At 69.5% G+C, this 23892-nt stretch overlaps 3 protein-coding genes and 1 long non-coding RNA gene across 4 annotated transcripts; 3 read left to right on the top strand and 1 right to left on the bottom strand.

The window, feature by feature from the left end:
* Positions 1 to 25: 25 nt before the first annotated feature.
* Positions 26 to 7113, bottom strand: MFSD12 (major facilitator superfamily domain containing 12). Its single transcript, XM_040990472.1, has 10 exons — positions 6793 to 7113; positions 4726 to 4936; positions 3578 to 3713; positions 3310 to 3492; positions 2429 to 2521; positions 1971 to 2063; positions 1394 to 1564; positions 1084 to 1178; positions 429 to 559; positions 26 to 313 (listed from the first exon to the last, which is right to left on the bottom strand). Exons 1-10 carry the CDS (start codon positions 7094 to 7096, stop codon positions 291 to 293), a joined length of 1440 nt encoding a protein of 479 aa, XP_040846406.1. The 5' UTR covers positions 7097 to 7113; the 3' UTR covers positions 26 to 290.
* A 4513-nt stretch (positions 7114 to 11626) lies between these two features.
* On the top strand, positions 11627 to 16481 carry HMG20B (high mobility group 20B). Its single transcript, XM_040990308.1, has 10 exons — positions 11627 to 11686; positions 12018 to 12062; positions 13103 to 13202; positions 13912 to 14115; positions 14488 to 14608; positions 14836 to 14885; positions 15065 to 15137; positions 15502 to 15717; positions 15892 to 16024; positions 16120 to 16481. Exons 2-10 carry the CDS (start codon positions 12034 to 12036, stop codon positions 16130 to 16132), a joined length of 939 nt encoding a protein of 312 aa, XP_040846242.1. The 5' UTR covers positions 11627 to 11686; positions 12018 to 12033; the 3' UTR covers positions 16133 to 16481.
* A 2257-nt stretch (positions 16482 to 18738) lies between these two features.
* Positions 18739 to 21930, top strand: GIPC3 (GIPC PDZ domain containing family member 3). The gene is made up of 6 exons (XM_040990202.1): positions 18739 to 18930; positions 19302 to 19487; positions 19780 to 19960; positions 21080 to 21192; positions 21548 to 21629; positions 21728 to 21930. The coding sequence occupies exons 1-6, from the start codon at positions 18739 to 18741 to the stop codon at positions 21877 to 21879; spliced, it is 906 nt and encodes a 301-aa protein (XP_040846136.1). The 3' UTR covers positions 21880 to 21930.
* Positions 21931 to 22668: 738 nt separating this feature from the next.
* LOC121163167 lies at positions 22669 to 23500 on the top strand. Its single transcript, XR_005884867.1, has 3 exons — positions 22669 to 22693; positions 22988 to 23078; positions 23265 to 23500. It is a non-coding gene; the product is annotated as an uncharacterized LOC121163167 (long non-coding RNA).
* Positions 23501 to 23892: the final 392 nt, after the last annotated feature.

Here is a 23892-nt window from a genome sequence, read left to right as displayed (position 1 = left end):
CCAGGCACACAGGAGCCAGGCCCAGTTGGCACCAGCCAGCAGTTCTTTATTCACACAGCAGGGTCCTCAGAGGACTGGCTAGCCCCCGGCCACGCCCACGGCCACGTCCAGCTTTGCTGGGGCTCCTGGTGGGCCCAGTGGCCAAGGCCGACCTCAGGGGGACTCACTCCTGAGAGAGGGGTGCCAACACACACAGCCCCCGCAGGCAGCCTTGCGCAGACACCCTCATGATCCAGGGCAGCCCTGTGCCAGCGTGAGCTCCAGGGCCTCGCAGCCACTGCACGGAGGGCTCAGGGTCGCTCCTCCAGGTCCCCTGCAAGCCGGGCCGGAGGGGCTGTGAGGGGTGGGAGAGGGCCAGACCCCCACCCTCCCCATGGGGGGACCTGTCACTCCTGGACCCCTGCCCTCCCCATGGACCTGCCACTCACGGTGTCGCAGATGGATGGGCCACAGCATCAGGCTGCATAGGGCCAGGGCGGCCACGACACCCACGCCGCCGGTCACGGCCACCATCACCCAGTGGTAGAAGCCCACGCAGGCCTTACAGCACAGCTCAGAGCTGGGGGGACGGGAGGGCACTGGGTGGACACGCCCCGACGCCAGCCCAAAGCAGGGCCTGCAGTTCCCCCGGCCAGCGGAAGGCCCAGCACCCGCATGCCACAGCCTGGCCACCACCCAGCCTGAGCGCAGATCCCAGACCCTGCTACACCTACCCCCCCGGGGCATGCTCAGCCACCTCCCACAGGCCACCCCACACACGCAACACCCCACACACAAACGGGACATCTCCCACACGGGTCACCCAACACGGGTCACCCCACACATACATGGGCCACCCCACATGGGTCACCCCACACACGGCCACCCCACACACAGGTCACCCCACACACGCAACACCCCACACACAAACAGGACATCTCCCACACGGGTCACCCAACACGGGTCACCCCACAACATGGGTCACCCCACACAAGGATCACCAAACACGTGGATCACCCCACACACGGGTCACCCCACACACGGGTCACCGCACACAAGGGTCACCCCACACATACACGGGACCCCGCTGGCCCGGGCACTCACGGACAGGGGTGCAGGCTTTGGATGGCCATGACAGCCAGCCCGTTGGCCACCTTGTCCGAGAAGCTCATGGCGCCATACACGAAGGCTCCGCTGTGCTGGGGGAGCCGGGTGGGGGGTGCAGGGGTCAGCGCCCGTCCTTGCACACCCTGCACCCTCCGTGTGCACCCCTCACCCCTCCGTGCACACCCGAACCCTCCGTGCACACCCCACACTCTCCATGTGCAACCCACACCCTCCGTGCACACCCCACACTCCGTGCACCCCGCACCTTCCGTGCACCCCGCACCCTCCGTGCACACCCGCACCCTACCGTGTGCGGCCCGATGAGGTCCGCCGTCATGGCCAGCGAGGTGACCAGGATGGTGGCGCAGCCAGCGCCCAGCAGCACGGCCCCCGCGTACACGGCCGCGCCCATGGCGCCCACCAGGGCCGCCCAGGCCGCGAATGCCAGGACCACCAGCAGGCCCAGGAAGTAGGTGAGCTGCGGAGCGCATGCGCAGGTCAGGACGGGCCACGCCCACTCGGACCCAGCCACGGAGGGACCCGCCCACCGCGGACCCACGCCCTCGGAGGCCACGCCCACCTAGGACGTGCTCCCTTGGAGGCCACTCCCACTTGGACCCACCCACCAAAGACCCATTCCCGGGGGGCCACGCCCACTCTGCCCTGCCCAGAGAGGTCACGCCCACCCAGGGCTACATCCCTCCGCAAGCCCCGCCCATTCAAGGCCCCTCCCCAACAAGCCCCGCCCACCTAAGGACACTTCCCCCAGCGTGCCGGGACACCAGGCTCCGCCCCCTCGGCGGCCCCGCCCAGTTAAGGGCCGCCCACCCGCAAGCCCCGCCCCTGGCCAGCCCCGCCCACGGGCTCTGGCCCCGCCCACTCACGTTCCGGCCGAGGCACCTGTTGACCGGCTTCATGAGGAAGGACGCCAAGAAGCCGCTGAGGTACATGACGAGGGGGATGGTGGCGATGAACCTCTGCAGGGAGCGGGGGGCTCCAGGAGCGGCTGGGGGCACCCCAAGACCCCGGGGGGACCCCAAGACCCCCAGGACACCCCAAGGCCCCGGGGACACCCCAAGACCCCCAGGACACCCCAAGACCCCGGGGCATCCCAGGTCCATGTGAGGGCACCCCAAGACCCCTGGGACACCCCAAGACCACCCGAGGCATCCCAGGGCCACCGGGGGTGTCCCAGGGTATACCACGAAACCACTGGGGGTATCCCAAGACCACCCGGGGCATCCCTGGGCCATGTGGGGACACCCCAAGACCACCCAAGGACCCCACCCAGAGGGTCCAGCCCCACCCACCGGGTCCTCCCGCCCCGCCGCGGCCCACGCACCTTGGGCAGGTGGAGAGAGTAGGTGAGGTACATGGCCATGTAGGCCTGGGACAGGTTCACGATGAGTCTGGTGCTCATGTACAGAACGCCCACCTGTGGGGACAGTCCGGGGTCCTCGCGTCCTCCGGGGCAGCCCCCTGCCCACCCCCTGCGCCCCTCCCGGGCAGCCCCCTGCCCACCCCCTGCGCCCCTCCCTCCCGCGCAGCCCCCTGCCCACCCCCTGCACCCCTCCCTCCCGCGCAGCCCCCTGCCCACCCCCTGCGCCCCTCCCGGGCAGCCCCCTGCCCACCCCCTGCGCCCCTCCCGGGCAGCCCCCTGCCCACCCCTTGCGCCCCTCCCGCGCAGCCCCCTGCCCACCCCCTGCACCCCTCCCTCCCGGGCAGCCCCCAGCCCACCCCCTGCACCCCTCCCTCCCGCGCAGCCCCCTGCCCACCCCCTGCGCCCCTCCCGGGCAGCCCCCTGCCCACCCCCTGCGCCCCTCCCGGGCAGCCCCCTGCCCACCCCTTGCGCCCCTCCCGCGCAGCCCCCTGCCCACCCCCTGCGCCCCTCCCTCCCGGGCAGCCCCCTGCGCCCCTCCCTCCCAGGCAGCCCCCTGCCCACCCCTTGCGCCCCTCCCGCGCAGCCCCCTGCCCAACCCTGCGCCCCTCCCTCCCGGGCAGCCCCCTGCCCACCCCCTGCGCCCCTCCCTCCCGGGCAGCCCCCTGCGCCCCTCCCTCCCAGGCAGCCCCCTGCCCAGCCCCTGCGCCCCTCCCTCCCGGGCAGCCCCCAGCCCACCCCCTGCACCCATCCCGGGCAGCCCCCTGCCCACCCCCTGCGTCCCTCCCGGGCAGCCCCCTGCCCACCCTTCAGCAGGGCCCTGGCTGCCAGCCGGCCGGCCCCACCTGGTAGAAGGCCGGCTCCCGCAGCCAGTGCTTCCAGAGCAGCAGCGAGGGCCGGGCCTGCGGGGCCAGCAGGGGGCTCTGCTCATCCGGAGCCTGCACGCTGAGCCCTCGGCGCTCACGGGTGCCCAGGTGGAACAGCAGCGAGAAGACGGCGCCCACGCCCACCACCAGCAGGGACAGGTTCTACGGGCGGGCAGAGGTGGTCAGCAGCAGCGGCTCCTACCGCCCCACGCCCCCACCCCACCCTCAGCGGGGACCCCCAGCTCACCCGGAACACGGGCACGTCCTGCGGGCCCAGCTGGTCACCCACGTCCGGCGTGGGTCCTGGGCCCTTGCTCTGCAGGTGCAGCAGGAGCCAGGCGGCCCCAAACACGGCGATATTGGCCACCACAGTGAAGGCGTACCTGGTGGGCGGGGTGGCCGGGCGCCCTCAGCAGCTGGCCCGGATACCCCAAGGCCACAGGTGCCCCCTCTGTCCCCTGGGGCAACTGTGGAGCCTTGCGTCATGGTCCCCAGCCTGTGAACCATGTGCCCCCCACCCCCCCATGACCTGCAACAGCCTCTGGGGACCCAGGGCTGGGCACCACCCCAAAGCCCCGGAACCCAAGATGCGGCACACAGGGTCCCCTCTCAGAGCCCACCCAGGAAGGTGGGGGTCTGCCTCTCCACCCCCAGGGAGCCCTGCCCTCAGCACCTGAGCTGGGAGCAGAGGGGCAGGTGGAGGGGGAGAGACTCCACGCCTGCCCTGCCCCACGTGGGGACCCACACAGAGCTCCCCGCTTCTGCCCAGCCCGGCCCAGCCCTGGGGATGAAGCAAATCAGTCGCTTCTGAAAATGCTCATGGTACCGGAGACAGCCTCCCTCAAGGCAGGTGGCTGGCAGAGCCCCCCACAGTCCCCGGGCCAGAGTGGGGGAGGTCCTGCCGTGTCCAGGGCGCGGTGTGGGGCGTGGGCAGCAGGAACTGCCATCCTGGCCAGGAGTGGGTCCCTCTGCCGCTCCAGCCGGGGCTCCGCACAGCCGCCCCAGGACGTAGGGGACCCCCAGCCTCCATGGCCCCCAGGGATTAGGGACCCCCAGCTTCCACTGCCCCCTGGGGCTCAGGCAACCCCTGACCACCAAGGTCCCCTGGGAGGCTCAGGGGCCCCCTGACCACCAAGGTCCCCCAGGCTCAGGGACCCCCTGACCACCAAGGTCCCCCGGGGGCTTAGGGACCCCCTGACCACCAAGGTCCCCCAGGCTCAGGGACCCCCTGACCACCAAGGTCCCCCAGGCTCAGGGACCCCCTGACCACCAAGGTCCCCCGGGCTCAGGGGGCCCCTGACGACCAAGGTCCCCCGGGGCTCAGGGACCCCCTGACCACCAAGGTCCTCCGGGCTCCGCGGTCACCCCGCCTCCAGCCTCCACGGCCCACAGTACCTGAGGGCCGTCAGCTCCACCTTCTCGTGGTCACTCGTGACCAGCTCGGGGATGAGGCTGAGGTGGGCGATCTGCGTGGCGGCCCAGCCGAACTGGAAGACCACGATGAAGGGGCCATAGTAGAGGAGGGCAGCCCACTCGGGCGTGGCCGCCCCGCAGCCCAGGCAGGGGCTGAAGATGAAGGGGAAGGAGAGGAGGACGCAGATGGTGCCTGGAGGGAGATGGGAGCAGGGCGCGTGCAGAGGGGGACAGTGAGCTAGGGCGCCGGGTCCGGGCCCTGGGCCGGGGGAGCCCTGCCACTCCGCAGTTGCCTCCCCGAGACCCCAGGAGTCCTTAGAAGCCTGGCTGTCCCCATGGCAACTTCCCCGTTCCATGTCTGAAGGCCCGAAGGGGGTGACACCATTATCCCCATTTTACAGATGAACTCATCGAGGCCTGGGGAGAGAGAGCTGGGGTCCCCCTTTCTCTCCCTGTCTGGAACAGGTGTTGGGGGGAACCCTGGGCTGGTCCCTGCTCGTCAGCTGTACCCACTGGCTCCATCCGACCACAGGCCCTGCCACTGCAGGCCAGGAACTAGGAAATGAAACCACAGAGACCATGGCTCATTCCGCGGAAACTGGGGATTTTGAGGGGGCGCCCTCCCCCCCCACCACCCCCCGGCCAGGGCGGCTCTGAACTGTGGACTCAGCGCCTCTCTGGCACCCAGGCCGGTTAACCATTGCCGGACAGGCCACGCCGTGGGCCCTCAGGCCAATCCCTAGCCACCCAGGGCCTCAACTTCAGACCCTGGAGGAAGCTCCCGGGGCGCAAGGGCAGCCTGGGGGTCTGGCGGCTGAGTGCCACTCACAGCGGAGACCCAGATGGCGCTGCCGCTGCTGGCACCCCGCGGAGTCAGCCAGGGCGAGAAGGGGGCCAGGTTGGCACGGGCCCCTCTCCTGTGCTCCGGCCCAGCCCACAGCTCCGAGAGGGCTGGATAAGGGCAGCAGTGTGCCAACACCCACAGACTTGGGGTGGGGGAAATAGAGAAGTGGGCACCCTGCCAACGTGCCTGCCCTGCAGGCCTTCCGGGGTCTCGGCTGGGCCCTCCCCTCCGCCCCTCCTTGGAAGTCAAGTCTGGAATTTCCACGAGTGGGCCGTGTTGGCTTGGCCTCGGCACTGCCCGGCCTGTGGCACACACAGGAGGCGGGGCAGACGCAGGGCTGGCCGGGGAGCAGGGGAGGCCTGGGCAGGCACACCCACCACCTTATCAGCGCGCACCACCAGGCAAGAGAGTCCCCTAGGCAGGAAGTCAGCCGGCCAGGTGGGGGGCACAGCAGCGCTGACACCCCAGCCCACGCCACGGGAGGCAGCGGGCCAGGTGGGGGGCACAACGGGGCTGACACCCCAGCCCACGCCACGGGAGCCCGCTGGTCAGGTGGGGGGCAGACCAGACACCCCAGCCCACGCCATGGGAGCCCGCTGGTCAGGTGGGGGGGCACAATGGGGCTGACACCCCAGCCCACACCACAGGAGGCAGCAGGTCAGGTGGGGGGCACAACAGGGCTGACACCCCAGCCCACGCCACGGGAGCCCGCTGGTCAGGTGGGGGGCAGACCAGACACCCCAGCCCACGCCACGGGAGGCAGCGGGTCAGGTGGGGGGCAGACCAGACACCCCAGCCCACGAGGGAGCCCGCGGGTCAGGTGGTGGAGAAGGGGGCTCAGACATCTCCCACCCTGGAAGCCAGCAGGTCAGGGGGCGGAGAGCACGGCCTCCACACCCTCCAGTCCCACACCCCATGTACCAGTCTGGACCAGAGACTGGGTGGGGGTGTGGACAGAGTCCTGACCCTGCCTGCTTGGATACGGCCGTCCAGGAAGGGCAGACGGCCAGCACGGGCTGGACCGCGCAGACTGACAGGTCCATCCCGGGGAGGGCTCGGGGTTTACGGTGGAGGCTAGGCCTGTCGCACGGAGGGGGCTCCCGATGGGGAAAGGGGGTCGGCTCACGGGTCAGGCAGGGGATGCTGGGCAGCGGGGGACAGCCACGGGGACAGCACGGGGCCGGCCCGGGCAGGGGGGCGCTTACCGACCAGATGCCAGGCCTTGCGCGGGCCGTAGCGGACGCAGCGTCCGGCGGCGCGGTCGGCCTCGTAGCCCACGAGCGGCGTGCACAGCCCGTCGGCCACCTGGCCCAGCAGCAGCAGCAGGCCGGCGCCGCGCGAGCTGTAGGAGCGCACGGAGTGCAGGTAGAGCAGCAGGTAGGTGAACCACATGGACGCGCACAGGTCGTTGAGGAAGTGGCCCACGGCGTAGCTGAGCCGGGCGGCCAGAGTCAGCGGCCTCGGGGTGCCCCCCGTGCCGGCCGGCAGCGGCGGCGGCCCCGGGCCCATGGCGGGCAGCGCCCCGCGATCCGCCCCGTGCGCCCCGCGCCCCGAGGTGGCCTCTGCGCCCGCCGCGCCCACCGGGAAATTGAGGCCGCGCCGGGGAGCGACGGCCGTCTCCGCCAATCGGGCCCGTGCGCCCGGGGCTCGGAGCCAATGGGCAGCGCGCAGGGCGTGGACGCGCGGCTGGGCGGGTCCTAGCGCCGGGCGGGCAGCCGGGGAGGGGTGCGCGCCCTGGGGTCCCCCAGCCGGGGAGGGGTGCGCGCCCTGGGGTCCCTCAGCCGGGGAGGGGTGCGCGCCCTGGGGTCCCCCAGCCCGGGAGGGACGCGCCCTGGGGTCCCCCAGCCGGGGAGGGGTGCGCGCCCTGGGGTCCCCCAACCGGGGAGGGGTGCGCGCCCTGGGGTCCCCCACCCTCACCCCCAGCCCGGGAGGGGGACGTGCCCTGGGGTCCCCCAGCCGGGATCGGGGGTCCCTGGGGCTCCAATTCCCCGACCCGATAGGGGGCGAGATGCGTGGTCGAAGAAGGGACGGGAGTTTTGAGTTTCGAGGAGGTGTGGGGGACTCTTGGTCCTGGGCCACCTCGGGTAGCGGGGACTTCATAGCCCCGGGGAGACCCCACACGGAGCGCGTGCTCCTCCCAATTAGTGACTCATTAGGAGTAATAATGGGATAATCGCACCCTCATAGCCGTCCCCGCAGGCCCCACGTGGCCTCTGAGTCAGGTGAGCGCCCCTTGGCCTCGCCGCCCACACCGCCATCACCAGATGCGGTTTCAGTTTCTGCACCGGGTGGGCGCCCCTGCCCCCCCCAACCTCCTCAGAACTTGGAAACTTGGGGGGCTGGCCTCCTGAACGCCAGGCCCTGGGGCGCCACCGGCCTGCCACCCCATCCTGGGCGAGTCCCTTCCACCGAGCCTCAGTCTGCCCGGCTGTAGGATGGGCTCTGGGGTGTGTTAAAATCCCAGCTGTTCCACTTCCCATCAGGCTCCCTGCTAAGATGCCTGGACCCCCACTTCCACGGGGCAGCCCGAGGAGGTCCTGGCTCCCACTGGCCCAGCTCTGGGGAGTGGACCAGCTGATCCCTGAACCGCCTGCGGGGGGTAGGAGCCCACCCAGGCTCTCCGATAGCGGGTCAGGGGACACCCCAGGCTCTCCAATGGCCAGGGCAGGGGGACACCCCAGGCTCTCCAATGGCCAGGGCAGGGAGACACCCCAGGCTCTCCGATGGCCGGGGCAGGGGGACACCCCAGGTTCTCGGATGGCCAGGGCAGGGGGACACTCCAGGCTCTCGGTTGGCAGGGGCAGGGGACACCCCCAGGCTCTCCGATGGCCAGCCAGGGGCAGGGGGACACCTCTGGGGCACCTGCCTGCCTGGGAGGGTGTTGGATCCCCCTTGAAGGGGGCTAACTTGTTTGCTAAGATTGATTGATCAATCAATCGATTTGAAAGGCTAGAGCAGCTGGCACCGGGAGCTGCCAGGTCACGGGTCCTGGCCCGGTACCTCCCACTGGCCCAAGACAGCACGCCTTCGGCCCGTCTGGGTCCCTGCTGCGTCTGTCCAGTGCCTGGGCAGGACAGGTCGAGGCCGGCTGACCACAGCCACCAGCGGTGCTTCCCCGGCCTGGAGCGGCCCACGAGGCATGGGCCTCAGGCACGGGGCCAGGCAGGGCAGGGCAGATGAGAGATAGGGCGCCCAACCCCAGTGGGGCGATAAGAGCTGTGTGGCCTCTTCCATTCATTTCTCCATCACAAGGTGCCCTGGAGGCCACCAGGCCCTCGAGCCCCAGGATGGCCAGCGGCTGGAGGACGGGACCTGCGGGGCAGGAACCTGGGGGGGGCCCACGGCAATGGCTCAAATGACTGATCCTTCCCTTACAAGTGCCAGGACCCCACAGGGCCGCTGGTTCGTGTCCCAGCAGCCCCACTTCCCATCCAGCTCCCTGCCTGTGGCCTGGGAAAGCAGTGGAGGACGGCCGAGAGCCTTGGGACCCTGCACCTGCGTGGGAGACCCAGAAGAAGCTCCTGGCTCCTGGCTTTGGATCAGCTCAGCTCTGGCCATTGGGGCCACTTGGAGAGTGAATCAGCAGATGGAAGATCTTCTTCTCTGTCTCCTTTCTGAAAATCTGACTTTCTAAGAAAAATAAATCCTTAAAAAAGATTTTAAAGAAGCTGGTTAGGCAGGCTGTGGATGGGGTGGGCGGGGCCTGGGCCTAAGCCAGCTTGCCACCCTAGCCGGGCTACCGCTCAGCTGACACCTGACCTGCCGCCAGGGCTGGGGGGCGACCGCTGGGGATCCGGCCGGCAGCCTTTGATGTCCCCGCAGTGTCCCAGCCGCCTTGGACACGGACGCCGAGCTGGCCGCGTCCTGCCTCGCGTGGCTGGAGATCGGATGTCCCAGCGGGCGCCGTGCAGCCCCAGGGCTGGCGCGCGGAGGGAAGGTGGGGTGCCCCCCCATTCCGGCTGGCTTTGATGGACGTGTCAGCTCCCCGGAAGCCTCCTCAGATCTGAGAGAGACCGAGCCAGCTGGGGTCACAGCTAGGTGGCCCACCAGGAAGCCACAATGCTCTATTTCATTCCCACTTCCCTGGCCAGCTGAGGGCTGGGGGAGATGGAGCGTCTGCCCGGCCCTGCACCCTCGTGGGGAGCCTCAGTGGAGCCCCCAGCCTCTGCCCGGCCCTGCGCCCTCGTGGGGAGCCCAGACTGAGCCACCCGCCTCTTCCCGGCCCTGCGCTCTTGTGGGGAACCTCAGTGGAGCCCCCGCCTCTTCCCGGCCCTGCACCCCCTGTTGGGAGCCCCGGATGCGGCCTCTTGCCTTTGCCAGACAATGTGTGTGTTAGGCGAGTGCTGGGCGCCCATCCTCGGACCTAATTAGGAAGCAGGGACCGTGGGGACGGCAGACGGGTGAGGTCATGGGGCAGCTGCAGCATGACGCACGCCCTCACGAGGCGACACTGGGACACTGACTGAGTGGGGGGACAGCCTGTGCGCCCACAGGCTTGGCTGGAGGTGACCCGGCCACGGCCAGTGGCTCCCTGCTTGCGCACACCCGGGGAAGCAACACCGCTGGCCACACACCCACCAGGCCTTCGTGTGCCAGCAGGGTGCCCGCTTCATGTGTGTGTGTGTGACCGTATGTGTGGGACCCTCTGCGTGTGGGACCCTGTGTGTGTGTGTAGGGGACCCTGTGCGTTAGTGACCCTGTCTGTGTGTGACCCTGTGTGTGTGTGACCCTGTGCATTAGTGACCCTGTGTGTGTGTGACCCTGTGCATTAGTGACCCTGTGCATTAGTGACCCTGTGTGTGTGTGTGACCCTGTGTGTGTGTGAGACCCTGTGCATTAGTGACCCTGTGTGTGTGTAACCCTGTGTGTGTGTGAGACCCTGTGTGTGTGTGTGTGACCCTGTGCATTAGTGACCCTGTGCATTAGTGACCCTGTGTGTGTGTAACCCTGTGTATGTGTGAGACCCTGTGTGTGTGTGTGTGACCCTGTGCATTAGTGACCCTGTGCATTAGTGACCCTGTGTGTGTAACCCTGTGTGTGTGTGAGACCCTGTGTGTGTGTGTGTGACTGTGTGTGTGTGACCCTGTGTGTGTGTGACCCTGTGCATTAGTGACCCTGTGTGTGTGTGACCCTGTGCATTAGTGACCCTGTGTGTGTGTAGGGGACCCTGTGTGTGTGGTCAGTTTCTATGGCAACACCAGCCTGGCCATCACTTCCCCAGCCCCCGCCGTGCTGAGGCTGACCCAGCCGAGCTGCCCACGCCCTGGCCAGGAGACCCAGGGGCAGCTCCCTCCTGCTGAGAGCTGACGCGGACAGACCCCCGCACACGGGACATGGTCGCCAGCACCCCGAGCCCCGGGTGTCCAGGCGGGTCCAGCACCCCGAGCCCCGGGTGTCCAGGCGGGTCCAGCACCCCGAGCCCCGGGTGTTCAGGCGGGTCCAGCACCCCGAGCCCCGGGTGTCCAGGCGGGTCCAGCACCCCGAGCCCCGGGTCCCCGGCGGGTCCAGCACCCCGAGCCCCGGGTGTTCAGGCGGGTCCAGCACCCCGAGCCCCGGGTGTCCAGGCGGGTCCAGCACCCCGAGCCCCGGGTGTCCAGGCGGGTCCAGCACCCCGAGCCCCGGGTGTCCCCGGACCCCGCCGTGGAGGGGCCGTCAGGGCGGCTGCAGCCCGGAGCACACGCAGCGGGAAGCTCGCCCCTGGTTCTGCCTCCCAGGGCTGCGGTCCGCGGGGTGACCAGGGCCTGCAGGCCGCGCGGTGCAGCCCGAGCAGGGCGCGCGCTGGCCCTTTAAGAGGCCCCGACGAGGGGCTGGGCCCGCCCCCTCTTCCGCCCCGAGCGCCGCCGATTGGCCCCGAGCGCGGCCGAGCGCAGCCGAACTTGACGCACCGCCCGCAGCCTCCTCGGTCCGCCTCCCCGACGCGACGCTCCGGCCGCTTCAGCCAATCGCGGCTCGTCGCGCCGACGCTCATCTGCATGGCCACGCCTCGGAGGCTGCGCCGCAGCCAATAGGAGTGCCGGGACAGCTGCGGGAGGCGGGGCGGGCAGGGCGCTTGGTTGGAGCGGCGCGGCCCGTGGAAGGTCCGGGAAAGTTTGTGTGGAGGTGAAAACTCGGGGTGCGCGGGGCCGGGGGACCCCGAGACCGGGGGGACGGGCCGGGGGGACGGGGGGGACGGGGCCGGGAACACAGGGGGACCCCGAGATCCAGGGGGACGGGCCGGGGGGACGGGACAGGAACACGGGGGGGACGGGGCAGGAACACAGGGGGACCCCGAGATCCAGGGGGACGGGCCGGGGACACGGGGGGACCCCGAGACCCGCGAGGACGGCCCTGGACTCAGGCTGGACACCCCAAATCCCGGCGGATGACCCCGAACCCCGAACCCCACTGGGCGCCCTGGGCCTGCGTGGCCCTCACGCTGTCTGCCTTGCAGGTCCAGCCGAGCGGCCATGTCCCAGGGCCCCAGGCAGGCCGTCCCGTGAGTGACCTCCTGCCTGCGACCCTGACCTGCGACCCCCGTGCCCCCTGACCCCATGTCTAACCTCTGCCCCCCGACCCCACATCCCCCGCTGACCCCTTGTCCCCTGACCCCATGTCTAACCTCTGCCCCCCGACCCCACATCCCCCGCTGACCCCGTGTCCCCTGACCCCATGTCTAACCTCTGCCCCCCGACCCCGTGTCCCCCGCTGACCCCGTGTCCCCTGACCCCATGTCTAACCTCTGACCCCCGACCCCACATCCCCCGCTGACCCCTTGTCCCCTGACCCCATGTCTAACCTCTGCCCCCCACCCCACATCCCCCGCTGACCCCGCGCCCCCTGACCCCATGTCTAACCTCTGTCCCCCTGACCCCGTGTCCCCCGCTGACCCCGTGTCCCCTGACCCCATGTCTAACCTCTGTCCCCCTGACCCCGCGTCCCCCGCTGACCCCGTGTCCCCTGACCCCATGTCTAACCTCTGACCCCCTGGCCCCGCGTCCCCGCTGACCCCGTGTCCCCTGACCCCATGTCTAACCTCTGCCTCCCTGACCCCACGTCCCCCGCTGACCCCGTGTCCCCTGACCCCATGTCTAACCTCTGACCCCCTGGCCCCGCGTCCCCGCTGACCCCGTGTCCCCTGACCCCATGTCTAACCTCTGACCCGCTGACCCCACATCCCACTGACCATACGTTCCCTGACCCCACGTCTTGTTGACCCCACGTCCCCTGACCTCATGTCCCCTGACTCTACATTCCCTGCTGACCACATGTCCCCTGACCACATGTCCGCTGCTGATCCCGTGTTCCAGACCCCTTATTCCCTGATCCCATGTCCTCCACTGACCCTACATCCCTCCTGACCCCACTTGCCCCACTGACCCCATGTCCCCTGACTCCCTGACCCCATGTCCCTGACCCCTGTCCCTGACCCTGACCCCGTGTCCCTGACCCCATGTCCCCTGACCCCGTGTCCCTGACCCCTGACCCTGACCCCATGTCCCCTGACCCCATGTCCCTGACCCGCATCCCCCGCCTCAGGCCCGCGGGCAGCAGGGCTCCGGGCCCCCACGGCTTTGTGGTTCCGGTCAAGCAGGAGCGTGACCCTCGGCCGGGAGAGAAGGGGCCTGCTGAGGAGGAGGTGAGCCCCGCCCCAGAGGCCCCGCCCACCAGGAGGCCACACCCCGGGATCCCCGCCTACCAGGAGGCCCCGCCCATGTGGAGGCCACACCCCTAGGGCCTAAGCACAGCCCCTCACTGCCCATGCCCTGGCCCCGCCCCACTGACTCGTCCCTCACTGACCACACCTCTCACTGACCACGCCCTCCTGCTCCTCGCTGGCCACGCCCTGACCCTCTGACCAGGCCCACATTGCTGACTCTGCCTGCCCACTGGCCATGCCCCCATTGACCATGCCCTGCCCACTGACTCCGCCCTCCCGTCCACTGACCACGCCCTCCCACTTACCCTGCCCTGCCCACTGACCCCACTCTCCCATCTGCTGACCCCACCCTCTGACCCTGCCCTGCCCTGCCCATTGACCACGCCCTCCCGCTGACCACGCCCTCCACTGACTCCACCCTCCACTGACTCCACCCTCCCACTGACCACACCTTCCCATCCACTGAACACACCCTCCCGCCTGCCCAGGCTGACCCCGCCCCTGTCTGCTGACCCCGCCCTCCCACTGACCCCACCCTCTGGTCTGCTGATCCCGCCCTCTGACCATGCCCTGCCCACTGACCACGCCCTCTGTTGACCACGCCCTCCCACTGACCCCACCCTCCCGTCTGCTGACCCTGCCCTCCCGCTGACCACGCCCTCTGTGGCCCCGCCCCGGCCCCGCCCAGCCCGTCAAGAAGCGCGGCTGGCCCAAGGGCAAGAAGCGGAAGAAGGTGCTGCCCAATGGGCCCAAGGCGCCGGTCACCGGCTACGTGCGCTTCCTCAACGAGCGGCGGGAGCAGATCCGCACGCGCCACCCCGACCTGCCCTTTCCCGAGATCACCAAGATGCTGGGCGCCGAGTGGAGCAAGCTGCAGCCGGCCGAGAAGCAGGTGGGCGCGGGGGGAGGGCCTCGGTGGGTGCAGGGAGATCCTGGGGGTGCAGGGAGACCCCGGGGGTGCAGGGAGACCCCAGGGAGGGCGCAGGGAGACCCTCGTGGGTGCAGGGAGACCCCGGGGGGTGCAGGGAGCCCCTCAGTGGGTGCAGGGAGACCCCAGGGGTGCAGGGAGACCCTAGGGAGGGCGCAGGGAGACCCTCGTGGGTGCAGGGAGACCCCGGGGCTGCAGGGAGACCCCAGGGAGGGCGCAGGGAGACCCCGGGGGTGCAGGGAGACCCCAGGGAAGGTACGGGGAGCCCCTTGGTGGGCCCAGGGAGGGCCTGGGGTTGCCCCACCGCCTTGCTCCAGCGCCCCCGCCCGCCCCCAGCGGTACCTGGACGAGGCGGAGCGGGAGAAGCAGCAGTACATGAAGGAGCTGCGCGCCTACCAGCAGTCAGAGGCCTACAAGGTGTGCGCCGAGCGGCTGCAGGAGAAGAAAATCAAGAGAGGTGGGCAGGGGTGCAGGGAGCGGGGCTGTGGGGTGCAGGGTGGGGCTGTGGGTGCAGGGGTGGGGCTGTGGGGTGTGGGGCTGTGGGTGCATGGTAGGACTTGGGGTGCAGGGGTGGGGCTGTGGGTACAGGGATGGGGCTGTGGGTACAGGGGTGGGGCTGTGGGTGCAGAGAGCGGGGCTGTGGGTGCAGGGCTGGGGCTGACCCTCCCCTCTCCTGTCCCCCAGAGGACTCGGGCTCCCCCGGCCTCCTCAGCGCGGTGCTCAATGGACACAAGGTGAGCATCCGGACCAGGGGAGCCGCCCAGAACTGTCTGGAAGCTTCCAGGCCTCCAGTGGCGGGGGCAGCCTGGGGGCTGGGGGGCTCCCTGCACCCCAGGACACTGACCCTGGCCTGGGGAGCAGTGGTGTCGGGGTGGGGGCTGTGCCCACAACATGCCCCGTTCCTCCATCCCAGCCCGGGGACTGCGATGGGCTGTCCACGTTCGATGTGCCCATCTTCACCGAGGAGTTTCTGGACCAAAACAAAGGTGGGCGTCCAGGGGAGGGTGGGCGTCCTGGGTGGGTGGGCGTCCAGGGGTGGGTGGGCGTCCCCTGTGCGTGGGCGTCCAGGGGAGGGTGGGCGTTCAGGGGAGGGTGGGCGTCCTGGGTGGGTGGGCGTCCTGGGGAGGGTGGGCGTCCAGGGGAGGGTGGGCATCCTGGGTGGGTGGGCGTTCAGGGGAGGGTGGGCGTCCTGGGTGGGTGGGCGTCCTGGGGAGGGTGGGCGTCCTGGGTGGGTGGGCGTCCAGGAGAGGGTGGGCGTCCTGGGTGGGTGGGCGTCCTGGGGAGGGTGGGCGTCCAGGGGAGGGCACCGGGCCTGGGCTGTGGCGTGAGCAGGCCTGACCATCCCTGCAGCGCGCGAGGCTGAGCTGCGGCGCCTGCGCAAGATGAACGTGGCCTTCGAGGAGCAGAACGCGGTGCTGCAGCGGCACACGCAGAGCATGAGCAGCGCGCGGGAGCGCCTGGAGCAGGAGCTGGCGCTGGAGGAGCGGCGCACGCTGGCACTGCAGCAGCAACTGCAGGCCGTGCGCCAGGCGCTCACCGCCAGCTTCGCCGCGCTGCCCGTGCCCGGTGCGTCGGGGCGGGGGCAGCGCGGGAGCCGGTCCATGTTCGTCCGGGGGGCTCGTCCCGGCCCTGCCCTGCCCTGCCGGGAGCCCCCGCCCTGCTCGGGTGGCCCATCCCCTCCCCAGCGACCCTACCTCCCTGGCCTGGCTGACCCTCTGACCCGGTCCCTGCCACCCACAGGCACGGGCGAGACGCCCACGCTGGGCACCCTTGACCTGTACATGGCACGGCTGCACGGTGCCATTGAGCGTGACCCCACGCGCCACGAGGCCCTCATTGCCCGCATCAAAGAGATCCTGGCTCAGGTGGCCAGGTGGGTACCTCGTGGGGCCCTGGGGTCTGTGGGCCGCGCGCTGGGAGGCGCAGGGCTGTGAGTGGGGAGCTCACGCGCCCTGCCCTCTCCTGCAGCGAGCACCTGTGAAGGGGAACCTGGGGCAGCCCCTTCCCACAGCCGCCCACGGAGCAGAGGCTGCGGTCTGCTGTGGGGGTCCGCTACGGGGACCAGGCCCCGTCCTGCACCTTGGGGCTCCAGCCCCCCGAGACTAAGCTCCCCCCAGGCACCGGTTCCTGGGTCACCTGACGGGGCAGGGGGTGGAGGGGGCACACGAGTGCCCACCCCCAGGCGGGGACAGGGGGCTCGCTCTGGCTGTGCCTCCCTGGCACCTGGAGGACTCCGCCTTCCTCACCCTGGGGTGCCCACCGGGAGTGGGGGTGCTGGTGCTGACGGGGCGACGGGCTCCACCCACTGCGCAATAAAGCTGTGGGCATTTCCTTCATGGCTGTGTCTGTTTCTGGGGGTGTGCCCGGGGGGCCCCCACACCTCTGCCCCCAGCTCAGGTGTGAGACACTGCAAGCTCGCCCAGGGAGCGTGGGACAGACAGCCGCCCCGCTTCCCCACGGCATCCGTGTCCCCACCCCAGCCCCGCAACCCTGGGGCCGCGCTCAGGTGCCCCATGCCAGGGCGCTTTTCAGCACGGCTGGCTGGCATCCAGGACGCCCACCATCTTGTGTTGCCCCACAGAGCGGCCCACCCCTCCCGGTCGGGCACTCCCCTGCCGGGGCCTCTGGCGGCCAGTGGGGAGTGAACCAGCCGAGGCCAGACTCTCCGTGCCTTTCCTGTAAGTGAATGGAAGCAGTTTGCGGAATCCCTTGGCCCGCAGCCCACGCGCTGGGGGACGGGTTTCCTCCCCGCCTGGGCCTCGGCTGCTCCCAGGCCTTATTAGGCAAGCGGGCGGCACAGGGAGTTAGTGGAGATGAGCTCATGGCCGGCCAGGAGGGCGTAGGCGACCCTTCCAAGTCGGTCCACACACAGTGCCCGAACGTGACCGTGGGGCGGACGCCAGGCGCAGGCGGGTCGGTGGGCCGGAAGCCCCCGTGGATGTCACCTGTGTGCCGGAACTGGGGCTGTGAGGGACACGCGGCCGGCCCCGGGTCACAGCAGCATTGATGCATCGCTATGAGACACGTGTCAGGCTGTCCCCAGCCCTGGGGTGGACACTGGCCACCAGGACGCTCCCCCCGCACGGCAGCACAGCGACAGGGGGCTCAGCTAGTCACAGCACTGCACCCCGTGTCACGCGCTACGGAGGGGGCAGCAGGTCCGTGGCCCCACAGCCATGTGGGAGCCCCCCGATGGAGCTCCCCCCGGCCCTGCTCGCCCGCTGCAGCAAAGCTGCATCTCAGCAAAGCAAAACTAAGTGGAAAGAAATCTTTCCAGGAACTTTTTAAAGGAATCCTTTATTATTATCGATAACACAGATGTTGCATCTGCTGGTGACTTCCCAAATAGCCACAATGACCTGAGGGGACACGGGCGGGGCCTGCGTGAGGCTAAAGCAGGGAGCTCCATCAGGGTCCCATGGGTGCCGGCGCCGCGGGAACGGGGGCTGAGCAGGGTGCAGGTTAGCGGGGCCTGGAAGGAAGGAGGAGCAGCTGGGACTCGAACTGGTGGACTGTTACAGCAGCTACACTCACTGCCAGCAGTGTGTGTGTGTGGGCTGTCCAGGGGTTCCTGTGTGTGTGTGTGTGTGTGTGACTGTCCAGGGGTTCCTGTGTGTGTGTGTGTGTGTGTGTGGCTGTCCAGGGGTTCCTGTGTGTGTGTGTGTGTGTGTGTGTGTGTGAGACTGTCCAGGGGTTCCTGTGTGTGTGTGTGTGTGTGTGAGACTGTCCAGGGGTTCCTGTGTGTGTGTGTGTGTGACTGTCCAGGGGTTCCTATGTGTGTGTGTGGGGGGGCTGTCCGGGGGTTCCTGTGTGTGTGTGTGTGTGTGTGTGTGAGGGGGGCTGTCAGGGGTTCCTGTGTGTGTGTGTGTGTGTGTGTGTGTGTGAGGGGGGCTGTCAGGGGGTTCCTGTGTGTGTGTGTGTGTGTGTGTGTGTGGGGGGGCTGTCAGGGGTTCCTGTGTGTGTGTGAGGGGGGCTGTCCGGGGGTTCCTGTGTGTGTGTGTGTGTGTGTGTGTGTGTGTGTGTGTGTGTGTGTGACCAGGGGTTCCTGTGTGTGTGTGAGGGGGGCTGTCAGGGGTTCCTGTGTGTATGGGGGCTGTCAGGGGTTCCTGTGTGTATGGGGGCTGTCAGGGGTTCCTGTGTGTATGGGGGCTGTCAGGGGTTCCTGTGTGTGTGTGTGTAGCGTGCTGTCCAGGGGTTCCTTGTGTGGTGGGATCCTTGGTGTGGTGGGGACAGAGGTCATTACTGGGGTGAAGGGATGGGGACCCTGTGTGTAGGGGGTCCTTGCAGGGCTGAGGGCGGAGGTCACGGGGTGGGGGTTCCCTCCTCTTGCACAGGCTCCTTGTTTGCCAGTCTTGTTACCAAGCCGTGGCCCAGGTCCCCGGGGAGGGCGCAGCTGGCCCCGGCAGGGCCCCCGGTCCCCGCGGTATCACCTTCCCCCCCAGGCATCGGGTTCCCGGATCCCCTTACCCCAGGGGCGGCTCGGCTGTCGCACTGGGCCAGGGGGCGGGGAGGCCGGCTGCAGGAAGTGGCAGATCCGGAGGCAGCGGCGGCCGAGGCCCCTGGTGGGTGGCGGAGCTTCCCGCGGCCATGGAGAGCCCTGCGCCCCCCGAGGCCCCGCGCGCGCCCCCCGACGCCCCCGCCGCGCCCCGCGCCCGCCCGCGCCTCGTCTTCCGCACGCAGCTGGCGCACGGCAGCCCCACGGGCAAGATCGAAGGCTTCACCAACGTCCGCGAGCTCTACGCCAAGATCGCCGAGGCCTTCGGCATCGCGCCCACCGAGGTGAGCGTCCCCCCCACCCGGGGACCTGGGGCCTGGACAGTTGGGGGGCCCCCCCAGCACCCCGGCTCCAGGCTGCAGTGCCACCCGCTCCCCATGGCTCTGGGGGGACACCCCGTCCAGCCCTGCGCTCTCCCTGCGGGTCCCTGGGTCTGCTGGACCGGGCGTAGCTCCCAGCCTCAGGGACCCCTCGGCGGCTCCAGGGCGGCGGTGTGGGGGCGTCGTGGTCTCCAGGGGCCGCCGGCAGGTCCTCGCCCCTCCCCAGGACCTGCCGAGGTCCCCGCCGGGCGTCCAGGGTCGGGGTACAGGGGTCTAAGCCTGGGGGGGGGTTGCTGGCAGGTGCCTGAGCGTGCGTCCCCCACCCCTGCACGCAGATCCTCTTCTGCACGCTCAACAGCCACAAGGTGGACATGCAGAAGCTCCTGGGCGGCCAGATCGGCCTGGAGGACTTCATCTTCGCCCACGTGCGCGGCGAGACCAAGGAGGTGGAGGTCACCAAGACGGAGGACGCGCTCGGGCTGACCATCACGGACAACGGGGCGGGCTACGCCTTCATCAAGGTGTGCAGAGTGGGGACCCTGCCCTGGGGTGCTGACCCTGCCTTGGGTGCTGACCTGCCCTGGAGTGCTGACCACACCTTGGGGTGCTGACCCTGCCCTGGGTGCCTGACCACACCCTGGGTGCCTGACCACACCCTGGGGTGCCTGACCACACCCTGGGGTGCTGACCTGCCCTGGGGTGCTGACCTGCCCTGGATGCCTGACCACACCCTGGGTGCTGACCTGCCCTGGGTGCTGACCTGCCCTGGGTGCTGACCTGCCCTGGGTGCTGACCCCGCACCCGTTCCCACAGAGAATCAAGGAAGGCAGCATCATCAACCGCATCGAGGCGGTGTGCGTGGGCGACAGCATCGAAGCCATTAACGACCACTCCATCGTGGGCTGCCGGCACTACGAGGTGGCTCGGATGCTCCGGGAGTTACCCAAGAGTCAGCCCTTCACCCTGCGCCTCGTGCAGCCCAAGCGGGCCTTTGGTGAGGCCCCCCCAGACCCGGGCGAGGGGGCGGAAGGTTCTAGATGCAAGGCGGGTGTGCGTATGCAAGGCGGGTGTGCGTGTGTTGGGGGGGGGTCCTTCTCCAGGTCACCGCAGAGGGAACACACAGCCAGGCAAGAGGCCATGAGCTGGGAGACGAGCCTGGCTGGCAGGTTGCTTGCAGGATCTGATGTTTTCTAGAAAGTTCCAGAAACTTCTAGAATGCTGCTTTCCAAAGCAAAGCCAACCCGCGCCGGGTCCAGGGGTGAGATAAGCAGGGGGAAAATGCCACCTGAGATGCCCGTATTGCATGTCGGAGCTCCTGGTCCCGTTCCCGGCTCCCTGCCGACCCACAGCCTGGGGAGACGGTGCTGATGGCTCCTGCACCCACACGGGAGACCCAGAGCCGCCCTGCCGGGCCCAGCGCGCCTGGGCATCTGGGAGTGAATCCGCAGATCAGTTTCTAAGATATATATATATAATTTTTAAGAAATAGTGTCTGTGTGAGAGAGAGGAGCTGGCTGTGGCGTCCCCCAGGCCTCAGGGACATTGCACCCCATCCTCCTCTCCGACGGGGTGACCTGCCACCCCCACTCTAGCCAGGAGCGCCTCCCGGTCCTGCACGTCCCCCCCCCCCCGCCCCCTGCTCAGCCCCACGACGGCTCTGGTTCCATTTAGGCCAGCAGGCGCGTGCTCCTCCCTCCCCAGCGAGCGACCTTCTAGAACATTCCTCCCGGGCACTCACTCGGAGCGCCTGGTGGGGCTGGGGAACGGGCTGGGTGTGAGGGGCCCCCCGAGGGTCAGGGCCAGCCCATTCTCCCAGGGCAGACGTTTCTAGAACACTGAGCTGCAGCACAGGGCTTTCGCCTTCCCTCCCAGACGGTTAGCTTGTTCATTATTTATTCACTTGAATTTCACCTGCTGGTCGGCTCCCCCGGTGCTGGGCCAGGAGCACAGCCAGGCGCCCCATCTCCCCCGTGGGGGTGGCCAGGGACCCCGACACCCGGGCTGTCCACTCCGGAGAGCTGAGTGTCCGGGTGCAGACTGCCTCCCGCCTCGGGTGGGCAGAAGGTTCTAGAACAGCCGTGGTGGTGGGGGGGCCCCTGCTTCGTCCCCTCAGATATGATCGCTCAGCGGCACCGCAGCAGCAAGGGGCCCACGGAGGCCAAGGTGGCCAGTGGCAGGGAGACGCTGCGGCTTCGCGCCGGCGGCACGGCCACCGTGGAGGAGGTGGTGAGTGAGGGGCCGGGCTGGGAGTGGGGGTGTGCACCCCTGGGTGGGTGGGGGCCAGGGGGGCAACGGGGCGCCCCTCACGGGCCAGGGGGGCAACGGGGCGCCCCTCACCCCCTCACCCCTTCATTTCCTCACCCGGCCCTGGCGCCCCTCACCCCCTCACCCCTTCATTCTCTCACCCCCTCACTCCCTCACCCCCTCGTCCCCTCACCCCCTCACCCCCTTGCCCCCTCGTCCCCTCACCCCCTCGCCCCCTAACCCCATCACCCCTCACCCCCTCACCCCTCGTCCCCTCACCCCCTCGCCCCCTCGCCCCTCACCCCCTCATCCCCTCACCCGGCCCTGGCGCCCCCAGCCCAGCGCGTTCGAGGAGGAGGCCTCGCAGAAAGTGGATGAGCTGCTGGAGAGCTACATGGGCATCCGGGACCCCGAGCTGGGTAAGGGGCCAGGGTAAGCTGGGGGGCGCCCCCGGGGGAGGCTGGGCCAGGGACCCCCCGGCCCCCGCACCGCCACCACGGGCTCCCGTCCCCCGCAGCGGCCACCATGGTGGAGAGCGCCAAGAAGACGGCCAGCGTGCGGGAGTTTGCGCGCTGCTTGGATTCCGTCTTGGGCGAGTTTGCCTTCCCGGACGAGTTTGTGGTGGAGGTGTGGGCCGCCATCGGCGACGCCAGGGAGGCCTGCGGGTAGAGCGGGCCAGCAGGGGGCGCACGGCCGGGCAGGAGAACCGGGGGCCGGAGGCCACGCCCCGCGGAGAGGCCACGCCCCGCGGAGAGGCCACGCCCCGTGGGGAAGCCACGCCCCGCGGAGGGGCCACGCCCCGCGGAGAGGCCACGCCCTGCCCCAAGACCACGGCCCAGTCCAGAGCCACGCCCCGAGCACAGGCCACGCCCCCCTGTGCAGAGGGCACGCCCCACTCCAAGACCACGCCCCGCACAGAGGACACGCCCCGCACATGGGCCATGCCCTGTCCCAAGACTATGCCTCATGTGGAGGCCACGCCCCGTGCAGAGGCCACGCCCTGCACAGAGGACACGCCCCATGTGAAGGCCACACCCTGTGCAGAGGCCACACCCCATTCCAAGCCCATGCCCCACACAGAAGACACGCCCCATGCAGAGGCCACATCCCACTCCAAGACCACATCCCGAGCACAGGCCACGCCCTGCTCCAAGACCACGCCCCCAGCACAGGCCATGCTCCACCCAGAGGCCACGCCCAGATCACAGGCCCCACCCCACTCCAAGACCACACCCGGAGCACAGGCCACGCCTCATGCGGAGACCCCGCCCTCTGCAGAGGTCATACCCTGCAAGGAGGCCCCGCCCCACTCCAGGACCACGCCCTGCAAGGAGGCCACGCCCCAGTCCCAGATCACGCCCGCTGATGAGGCCACAGCCCCGTCCAAGGCCCTGCCCAGCTCCAAGACCACGCCCCACCACAGAGCTGTGGACAGCCCGCCCAGCCACATGACCACACTCAGCCCCAAGGTCAGCGGGGTCAGGTCTGAGGTCAGTGGGGTCAGGCCTGAGGTCAGTGGGGTCAGCCGCAAGGTCACCAGGGTTAGCTCCAAGGTCAGCGGGGTCAGTCCTGAGGTCAGCGGGGTCAGACACAAGGTCAGTGGGGTCCATCCTGAGGTCAGCGGGGTCGGCCACAAAGTCAGTGGGGTCAGCCACAAGGTCAGCAGGGTCAGCTGCAAGGTCAGCGGGGTCAGTCCTGAGGTCAGTGGAGTCAAGCCTGAGGTCAGCGGGGTCAGCCCCAAGGTCAGTGGGGTCAGTCCTGGGGTCAGTGGGGTCAGCCCCAAGGTCAGCGGGGTCAGTCCTGAGGTCAGTGTGGTCAGTCCTGAGGTCAGTGGGGTCAGCCCCAAGGTCAGCGGGGTCAGCCCCAAGGTCAGCGGGGTCAGTCCTGAGGTCAGTGGAGTCAAGCCTGAGGTCAGCGGGGTCAGCTCCAAAGTCAGTGGGGTCAGTCCTGTCAGTGGGGTCAACCCTGAGGTCAGTGGGGTCCATCCTGAGGTCAGTGGGGTCAGCCACAAGGTCAGCAGGGTCAGCTGCAAGGTCAGCGGGGTCAGTCCTGAGGTCAGTGGGGTCAGCTCCAAGGTCAGTGGGGTCAGCCCCAAGGTCAGCGGGGTCAGCCCCAAGGTGAGTGGGGTCAGTCCTGAGGTCGCCCACACAGAGCCCTGCTCAGCAGCCCAGACAAGGCCGGACGCCCAGCCCTGTGCCCGCCCTGGGGCTCAGGTCACCCCGGGGCCACCGCTCAGCCGCGGTGTCCAGGCCACAGGGACCCGGGGCAGCCCCAGATCCCAGGTCCCCACTGCCAGCCTGCCCCGCTCCCGAGCCCAGCCTCACACCGACTCCCGTGCTGGGCGCCCTGCCGTGGGGACTGGTCCCCGGGGGAAGTCCAGCACCCATGCCCGGCCTGCGTGCAGCAGCTCAGGAACCCAGACCGACTTCCCGACCTGGCCCAGGGCAGCTCGGCTCTGCACCGGGGCACAGACGGGGCCCCCCAGGGCGGCTGGGCTGAGCTCCCAGAGCCCGGCTAGGGCCGACCCCAGGCCCAGCACGGGAACCCAGACTTGCCCGGCGCCCCCCAGCTCCCGGCCTTCACCCCAGGCTCTGCCTCCACCAAGCCCGGGAGCCTCGCCTGGCTCCAGCCCCGCAACTCAGTCCTGGCCCGGGCCCCGACTCGGGCCCAGGAGTGGCCTCC

The sequence above is a fragment of the Ochotona curzoniae genome, unplaced genomic scaffold, assembly GCF_017591425.1.
Source record: "Ochotona curzoniae isolate NIBS_2020 unplaced genomic scaffold, NIBS_Ocur_1.0 contig_605, whole genome shotgun sequence".
NCBI lineage: Eukaryota > Metazoa > Chordata > Mammalia > Lagomorpha > Ochotonidae > Ochotona > Ochotona curzoniae.
The sequence above is the reverse complement of the archived record's forward strand: the minus strand, read 5'-3'. Positions and strand labels throughout refer to the sequence as shown.

What these genes read in the sequence shown, in the direction of transcription:
- MFSD12 (XM_040990472.1), bottom strand. Translation starts at nt 7,096, where the DNA reads ATGGGCCCGGGGCCGCCGCCGCTGCCGGCCGGCACGGGGGGCACCCCG. An exon ending in GGGAGCCGGCCTTCTACCAG is followed by an intron (nt 2,522 to 3,309) that starts GTGGGGCCGGCC and finishes CTGTCCCCACAG; the next exon opens with GTGGGCGTTCTGTACATGAG. An exon ending in ACTCTCTCCACCTGCCCAAG is followed by an intron (nt 2,064 to 2,428) that starts GTGCGTGGGCCG and finishes CGCTCCCTGCAG; the next exon opens with AGGTTCATCGCCACCATCCC.
- HMG20B (XM_040990308.1), top strand. Translation starts at nt 12,034, where the DNA reads ATGTCCCAGGGCCCCAGGCAGGCCGTCCC. An exon ending in AGGGGCCTGCTGAGGAGGAG is followed by an intron (nt 13,203 to 13,911) that starts GTGAGCCCCGCC and finishes GGCCCCGCCCAG; the next exon opens with CCCGTCAAGAAGCGCGGCTG. An exon ending in TGCAGCCGGCCGAGAAGCAG is followed by an intron (nt 14,116 to 14,487) that starts GTGGGCGCGGGG and finishes GCCCGCCCCCAG; the next exon opens with CGGTACCTGGACGAGGCGGA.
- GIPC3 (XM_040990202.1), top strand. Translation starts at nt 18,739, where the DNA reads ATGGAGAGCCCTGCGCCCCCCGAGGCCCCGCGCGCGCCCCCCGACGCC. An exon ending in CGGGCTACGCCTTCATCAAG is followed by an intron (nt 19,488 to 19,779) that starts GTGTGCAGAGTG and finishes CCGTTCCCACAG; the next exon opens with AGAATCAAGGAAGGCAGCAT. An exon ending in CGGCCACCGTGGAGGAGGTG is followed by an intron (nt 21,193 to 21,547) that starts GTGAGTGAGGGG and finishes TGGCGCCCCCAG; the next exon opens with CCCAGCGCGTTCGAGGAGGA.